At 33.1% G+C, this 8,681-nt stretch overlaps 1 protein-coding gene across 3 annotated transcripts in view; it reads right to left on the bottom strand.

Moving 5' to 3' along the window:
• Positions 1 to 8,681, bottom strand: part of LOC120353892 (pollen-specific leucine-rich repeat extensin-like protein 3) — a 56,853-nt gene that overhangs the window by 7,413 nt on the left and 40,759 nt on the right. For all 3 annotated transcript variants that reach the window (XM_039439331.1, XM_039439333.1, XM_039439332.1), the window contains 2 exons: positions 5,639 to 5,802; positions 4,342 to 4,689 (listed from right to left, as the gene is read on the bottom strand). In XM_039439331.1, coding sequence (XP_039295265.1) covers positions 4,342 to 4,689; positions 5,639 to 5,802 — 512 coding nt within the window. The remainder of the gene's footprint in view (positions 1 to 4,341; positions 4,690 to 5,638; positions 5,803 to 8,681) is intronic.

Below are 8,681 nucleotides of genomic sequence, written 5' to 3'. Positions count from 1 at the left end.
TTTTATGTTGCACATTTACGGCGAAACGCGATAATAGAAGATCATGAAATTTAACAGGTATGTTCTTTTTTTTAATTGTGCGTCGACGTATATACAAGGTTTTTGGAAATTTTGCATTTCAAGGATAATATAGGAGGAAAAAGGAGCCTCCTTTATACGCCAATATTAGAGTAAAAATCAGACTATAGAATTATTCATCCTAAATCAGCTGATAAGTGATTACACAGATGTATGGAGAAGCCAGTCTATTGCTGTATTTCCATAAGGTCTATATAGTTTCAATCAGGTACTTGTGGATGAGAATACTGCGTGAGGTCTACTGTTCACAGATTTAGCCTACTAGTTAATTGCAAATTCCACGAAAACCGTTCACTTAACAGAAAATTTACAAGAGACAAAAAAGTTAGCAAATTTTATCAAGATTGTAAGGGTATCTACCTCATTTATTAAGATTGGTCAGAGAATAACAGAAAAATTAATTACTTTTGTACAGCATGCATGATCATGAACAAACAAGATCATCTGAAAAACATTGTAAAATCAGCTGGATGGCCATACCGAGTTTCAAAGCTTCATCTTGAATATAATTTTAATTAAAAATGTAATATTGATGTTTAAATTGAGAAAAGTGGTCATGCATGCAATACGAAAATAATTAATTTCTATGTTATTCTCCGACCAATCTTGATAAATGAGATATCATTGAAATCTTGATGGAATTTGCTAACTTTTTGTCTCATGTGAATTTTGTGTAAAGTGAACGGTTTTCGTGAAATTTGCAATCAACAATTTAAAATGGCCGCCATTTTTCAAATATTCACATCAGAAAGTTTTTATTTTATTTATGAAAGTTGAGTCTCTATGGCATAAATATTCTTGCCAAATTTCAGATCAATACATCATTCCAACTAAGATCGATGGGAAAAGAGTTTACAGAAAATGTTTTGTCAGAAATGTCGAGTAGAATCTATGGTCAACGGCTGTTACAACCTTGGTGGGACACGCTGTATAATTATATAGGCTATATCATAATATGATTTAGATATATATATCACTATGCTGACTCACTTGTGTCCCAACTCTACATCTAAAGCTGAGGTTACACCAAAGTTAACAACAAAATGTTAATAACTTAATCCTTATAGATTCTATTAGATTGAACAGATATTGACAAATACATTTGTTCATCATGTGTATGATAAGTTATATTTAATCTAATAGAATCTATTAGGATTGAGTTATCAACATTTTTTCAATAAATTTGGTGTAAACGCAGATTTCTTCCTCGGAAATTAACAGGGGGTCCCACCCCATCCTTGAGAAATGGACTTTGTAACCTCCTTCTCGTGCATGAGGTAGGTAGGTAGGTAGATATACAGTAACTATAGTAGCCACAGTATGGCCATTGCCTGTCACGCTCCTGATTGGTTAGCTCGGTCACATGGTACAAATCCGCCATTAAGATTCCAAACAAACTCTCAAGTCCCATCTTATAGCATTAGAAATTTGGAGCTTATCACTTCTTTTACCGATTGTAAACATTTTTTGAACTCACGATGAGTTTGATATATCATTTTCGATGGGAAATTGATTATACTTCAATAAAGGCAATAAAGAAAATTTTAAAAACACTAATAAAGCTTGAAACATTAATTTTTCTTCCTTCGGACTCATCGCAGACCACTTCTAGAGCTTTCGCGGACAACTTATTGGGAATCAGTGATCTGGATAAATATGCAGAAAGATAAATTTCAATTTATCTTTGGATCGAACTTCAAATAATCCAATTTCAAAATACGTTTTGCGGCTCAATTAAATATAACATTTTATGGAGTTTTTAACCGTGATTAAGTGCTGATTAAGTATAGTACGTCTTGACTTCTATTATTGATTCTCTTCAGTACTGAGTACCCTGTCCATAACATGTTCAATAATTGGTCAATAGTTATTGATAAAATATGGATTTAGAGTTGCATTACCACGAGCTTAAGATTCGAAATATCACTGAATATTAATATTAATGGTTATGGGTTATATGTTTTCTTATTCAATTGCTCACATGTTTATTAAAATCATTATGTAGAACTATGGCTAGAACAATTGGCTTTTCTACAGTTTATATCCAATATTGTGTTTACAATATTTTTGTTAGACTTATTGGCTGTCAACTAATAAAACAAAATATTTGAATGTATGGATTCTATTGTGATGAGAATTCCATCATATTTCTACAAATAGATATGAGAACTTCATCATTTTTTGTCAATGGAACAAAATTTATTACAATAACATGACATATTTCAAAATTTTTTTGGAGATTCAGCTTTTAGGTTACGTTACCTACCTTCCATTTTCACTCGCTATTATCTATGTTTGTTTGTTTGTTTGTTTTGTTTTTAATATCTTCCCAGAGACTCTTAGAAGAGTATGAGAATTGTCAAAAAAAAAATGCTTGAAAAAATTACTTTCAATAAGAAAAAATACACATGACACATACATGATACATACATACACATAAACATATCAACACACAAAGGGGCCCTCCCTACACATATATTCCTGTGTGGTATAGAATACACCTTCCATCAATAACTCTTTTAACTTCCTTCCAAATAAATTGAGATCTTCAACGTTTTTCATATCATCATGAAGCTTTCTAAAAAATTCAAGACCCATATATGTTGGCTTCTTTTCAAAAAGAGCTGTCCTATGGTACATGGAAGCAAAGTCTCCTCTATTTCTGGTTTGATATGCCTGTAGGAATCACTATTTCTAGCCGAAGCCTTATTTCTCCTGAGGTACATAATCACCTCATAAATGTAAAGAGAGGGAACGGTGATAATGCCTAGCTCCTTGAAATGATTCCTGCAAGATTCGAGGGGAATAATTCCTTTTATTGACTTTTATCTACGAATCACTATTTCAGGTTCCAAAACTATATTGGGAATATAGAAAAATCATTAAAGAAATTATATCGAAGTTAATAATCACAAAAATATGCTTTAATAAGTAAAGGCGAGCGGTTTTACTTATAATCGCCTATAGCCTAAGCTCCATTGTAAAATTCAAATATTGGGAATCTTCATGGCAGCGGCGGGAAAAAAAAAATTTCAAAGGCCATACTGTGGGTAATATAGTTACTGTAGGTAGGTAGCAACGTTAGTAGACAGAAGGTTGATCACTCACAGGTGTAAGATTCGAAGTGGTGGGGGGAACGCCACCGTGACGTCACGTGTAGTAAAATTATGATAGAGTAACTACACTGAGCATACAGTTTATTCACTTTATCTTTAAAAACATCGTCATTCAATCCCCTCAAGATTGATCTAAAACTGTGAAATTCTCCATATTTATAGCGAATGAATCACCGATTCTAATGATGTTGTTCAATATTTCAAGTTTATTCAACTTGTATGAATAAAATGAAGTTATAAGTCTTTCAAGAATCTAAAAACGTGACACGAAAAAGTTAATAAGCTGGAAAAGTGTTAGTGGACAACGTTATACCATCATAATTTCAGATTAACCCATAAAAAATCCTATATAAAAATTTAAACCGATCCCGAAAAATCCGATAAATTTCATTCATATAAATGCACTGAACACAATCATGCTGGTATCGAGCACATGTTCTACGAGAATCAAAATATCTCATCCCCGAAATTCACAAGCTGATGTATAGCCAAACTACGAAAAATAAACACTACCGAGAAGATGAAAAAACCTTAAGGGTTTGAAAGGGAAGGTTGGGAGATAGGGTTTTGCTTTTATATGGCAAAATGCTTGTATCATTTGAATGTTTTGATAATTATTGTAAAGAAAGCTTGCATGTCAGAAAATGTTTGTGTTATATAATTTGACTATACGTCACCGTATGATTTTCAAGAATGCAATATTTTGCCTACTCTGTACTACAGCCTACGTCACGACTACAGTTCCCCCACTCCAATTGCATTTTAGCTAAAATACTATAGATGAGTGACCAACCTACTAACTATAGATGAGTTATAGTCTACTAACTTTAGGTAGGTAGAGCAGTTAATTCAAGAGAATAAAGTTTTCATAGTCGAGATATTTCATCTGTAGAACAGCTGTTTTGACAACTTTAATAAAATCATCGAATTTCACAATTTTCACAAAGGGAAAATAATATGTACTCTGAAAACAATAGTATGATGGTAGTTTTAAATATGTAGCTGCCAATCGTCATTATATTATTCCTCGAAGTTATTCTCGGTGAATGTTACAGCTAAATGATCAAGGAAAGTTGTGTGAGTGTACCACACCAGATTATTTGTATTTTTGGCAACTAAATAGATTCATTTATTGAAGAGGACTTACGACTGCTGCTGGTTCGGGGAGCTCCATGGGTTCGGGTAGCTCCATGGGTTCGGGAAGCTCCATGGGTTCTGGGAGTTCCATGGGTTCGGGGAGTTCCATGGGTTCGGGGAGCTCCATGGGCTCGGGGGCCTGGCGGGGCTCCGGCCTCGGCGCCTGGCCATCGGGGCCAACCTGCAACCACTCCTCGTCATCAACGGGGAGTGGTGTCAGTTGGGCCGCGACGGCTTCAAGCCGGGCTGCCGTGGGGAGGTGGCTCAAGTTGATAGCCTCCTCGACCCCCTCACGGCACACCTGCTCCAGGCGCCTTGGCACCCGCAACGCTGCCCGATCTTTTCTGTTCCTCCGGTACTGAGAACAAATTCAAATTGTATCAATTCTAATTTGCTGACACAATAATAGCAAGAATGTGTCACCTGGTCATATGGGACATATATGTGAATCATATATTTATCTCATATTGATCAGAATTTTAGAGTTTTTACCTTCCTTGCCCTATACCATAGGTAAGGAGAGTATTGCTTTCCGAAAAAATTAAGGTACCCTAATTTCTAAATTTCTATACGTTTCAAGGTCCCCTGAGTCCAAAAAAGTGGACCCTTTTGGGTATTGGTCTGAATGTGTGTGTGTGTGTGTGCGTGTGTGTGTGTGTGTTTGTGTGTGTGTGTGTGTGTGTGTGTGTATATGTGCATGTGTGAGTGTGTGTGTGTCATGTATGTGAGAAAAATGGCGGATAATTACTAAAAAACATGTTTTTCACAATTTTCTCAAAAATGATGACCGATTTTTTTCAAATTCATACCCTGTATAGTTATTTATCAGCTCTATCAACTGGCATGAGTCTCCTTTCTGGGAAACTAATGAGGGGTCCACCCCATCCTTGAGAAATGGACTTTGTAACCTCCTTCTCGTGCATGTGCTAGGTAGGTAGAGCAGTTCATAAAAAGAACACATATACGAGATATTTCATCTGTAGAACAGCTGTTTTGACGACTTTTGGAAAATATCATCGAATTTCACAATTTACACAAAGAAAAAGTACTTTGAAAACGATTATATATACTCATAAATGCACAAGTGTGATCGTAGTTTCAAATATTTTGCCGCCAATCGTCATTATGTTATTCCCCTGGATTATTCTCGTTTAAGAATGGGGCTTACAGCTCAATGAGCAAGGAAAGTTGTGTGAGTGTACCACACCAGATTTTTATTAATATTAAATAAAAGTAGCCCTTAGTAAAAAGTGAAGTGATTTTAAAGATAGTATTATAGTGGGATAACAAACCAATGGAAGACTTACTGTGTTGATGTGCTGTTCCAATGCCTGTCTTCCATCCTCACCTTGGGGGGGCGGTGCAAACGGGGCGCAGGCAGAGCGCCCCACCCAAGTGTGGCGGTAGGAGCCATCTAGCCAAATCAGTCTATAGGTATGTCTTGAAACCAATCCTGTTTTTGTATTTACTTCTGCAACATGAAGAAACAAACTCAATTTGTATCAGCAGGAAATTATTAAATGAATAGATGAAAAAAAATCAAGTACCCTGTTTTCAAAAAAAGATTTTTTTTCTCTATTTGAAAGCAGCCATAACGAAATCAGTGATTTGTTGACCGAGCGAAGTGAGGTCTAAGATTCAAGTCGACGGTTTGGTATTTCTCTTCATGTTTAAATGTTTATATGTTAGAATGTTTAAATGCTTAAATGTTTAAATGTTTAAATGTTTAAATGTTTAAATTTTAAATGTTTAATGTTTGAATGTTTAAATGTTTAAATGTTAAATGTTTAAATGTTTAAATGTTAAATGTTTAAATGTTAAATGTTTAAATGTTTAAATGTTAAATGTTTAAATGTTTAAATGTTTAAATGTTAAATGTTTAAATGTTTAATGTTTAAATGTTTAAATGTTTAAATGTTTAAATGTTTAAATGTTTAAATGTTTAAATGTTTAAATGTTTAAATGTTTAAATGTTTAAATGTTTAAATGTTTAAATGTTTAAATGTTTAAATGTTTAAATGTTAAATGTTTAAATGTTTAAATGTTTAAATGTTTAAATGTTTAAATGTTTAAATGTTTAAATGTTTAAATGTTTAAATGTTAAATGTTTAATGTTTAAATGTTTAATGTTTAAATGTTTAAATGTTTAAATGTTTAAATGTTTAAATGTTTAAATGTTTAAATGTTTAAATGTTTAATGTTTAAATGTTAATGTTTAAATGTTTAAATGTGTCAATGTTTGAATGTTTAAATGTTTAAATGTTTGAATGTTTGAATGTTATAATGTTGAAATGTTGAAATGTTGAAATGTTGAAATGTTTAAACGTTTAAAAGTTTAAATGTTTAATGTTTAAATGTTTAAATGTTCAAATGTTTAAATGTTTAAATGTTTAAATGTTTAAATGTTAAAATGTTGAAATGTTAAAATGTTCAAATGTTTAAATGTTAAAATGTTAAAATGTTGAATGTTTAAATGTTAAATGTTTAAATGTTCAAATGTTTAAATGTTAAAATGTTAAAATGTTAAAATGTTAAAATGTTAAAATGTTAAAATGTTAAATGTTTAAATGTTTAAATGTTTAAATGTTTAAATGTTTAAATGTTTAAATGTTTAAATGTTTAAATGTTTAAAATGTTTGAATGTTCAAATGTTTAAATGTTTAAATGTTTGAATGTTCAAATGTTTAAATGTTTAAATGTTACTGTAAAATGTTGAAATGTTAAAATGTTAAAATGTTAAAATGTTAAAATGTTAAAATGTTACCGTAAAATGTTAAAATGTTGAAATGTTGAAATGTTAAAATGTTAAAATGGGAGAAAAACATTTTTCACTCATGATGTACACAACATTCTTCCACCACAAACATCTAAAGGAGCTGCAAACCGAATAATTCCAATAATGCACGTTATTAGTGACAATGTCTTCTTTCACAACAAAAACTGAAAACTAAAAACCGGTCGTCTGGATGGCACTGCCGATTGCGATATCTATTGGAAGAAGTTGAAACTACTGGTAGTTCTGTGAACAGTAGACCTCACGCAGTATTCTCATCCACAAGTACCTGCATGATTGATACTATAGACCTTATGGAAATACAGCAATAGACTGGCTTCTCCACACATCTGTGTAATCACTTGTCAGCTGATTTATGATGGATAATTCTATAGTCTGATTTTTACTCTAATATTGGGGTATGAAGGAGGCTCCTTTTTCCTCTCATTATGCTTGAAATGCAAAATTTCCAAAAACCTTGTATATACGTCGAAGCGCAATTTAAAAAGGAACATACCTATCAAATTTCATGAAAATCTATAACCGCGTTTTGCCGTGAATACGCAACATATAAACATTCAAACAAATGGGATACCATACCGTCGACTTGAATCTTAGAACTCACTTCGCTCGGACAATTATCAGCTGGCCGACCATCAACAATGGTTGACTCCAATCACTGTAGCTAAAGGTCTGGAAACGGTTTTATTCAATTTCTCAGTTCATTTTACATAAAGTACATCTTAATTAACAGCCAACAAATAGCCGCCTACCGGTTTGGCGTCGTTCCAGCAGGTGAACTGGAATTCAGAAGATATTTTTCACTCTGTATAGCTTAATAACTGAGCATATTCGGATTTGTTAATAATAAAATGTTTTCTTTCTTTTGTGAGGAATCACGCCCTGACTTATGGGCACCTTTTTTTCACAACACTCTGTATATTACCAATGTATACAGAGTGAGTCATATGTATGGGAACCCTTCAATAAGTTGGAGACTGCTGTAGATATAATACTGCAACTCTCAGGATAAGTTATAAGTTAAATACTCTACCTTTTGACGTACAACTGGACTTCAATCCCTCATAAGGGGTTGTAACTCGAATACTTCACATGTAAACACCCATTATGTAATACATCATTCTAGAGGCCTTTCTAAAACAAGAAATAGCAGACCTCGTCTGTTTCCAGCGTTATTGACCTATCACCAGCTGTCTCATATCTTTGAATAGTAGACGCTACACTAGCGTCAGGTGATAAATTTTCATAACGGCAAGGAAAGTTGTGTGAGTGTGCCACACCAGATTTTTTTTGAAAGAACCCTAGAAACTATCTAAGAAGTTGTATATATTTTAATATTATACTCCAAAATACGAACACAGCCATAGGAATAACAGAACTCAATTTTGCAAAACAATGGAGAGTGTGACTTTTGCATCTACACAGCCCTCATTTGACCAATAACTTATTCTGAGAGTATATCTACAGCAGTCTCCAACTTATTGAAGGGTTCCCATACATATGACTCACTCTGTATAGTGATTGGATTAATTCTACTCTATCATTTTTCTATTTTA

This window comes from Nilaparvata lugens, chromosome 12, assembly GCF_014356525.2.
Source record: "Nilaparvata lugens isolate BPH chromosome 12, ASM1435652v1, whole genome shotgun sequence".
NCBI lineage: Eukaryota > Metazoa > Arthropoda > Insecta > Hemiptera > Delphacidae > Nilaparvata > Nilaparvata lugens.
The sequence above is the reverse complement of the archived record's forward strand: the minus strand, read 5'-3'. Positions and strand labels throughout refer to the sequence as shown.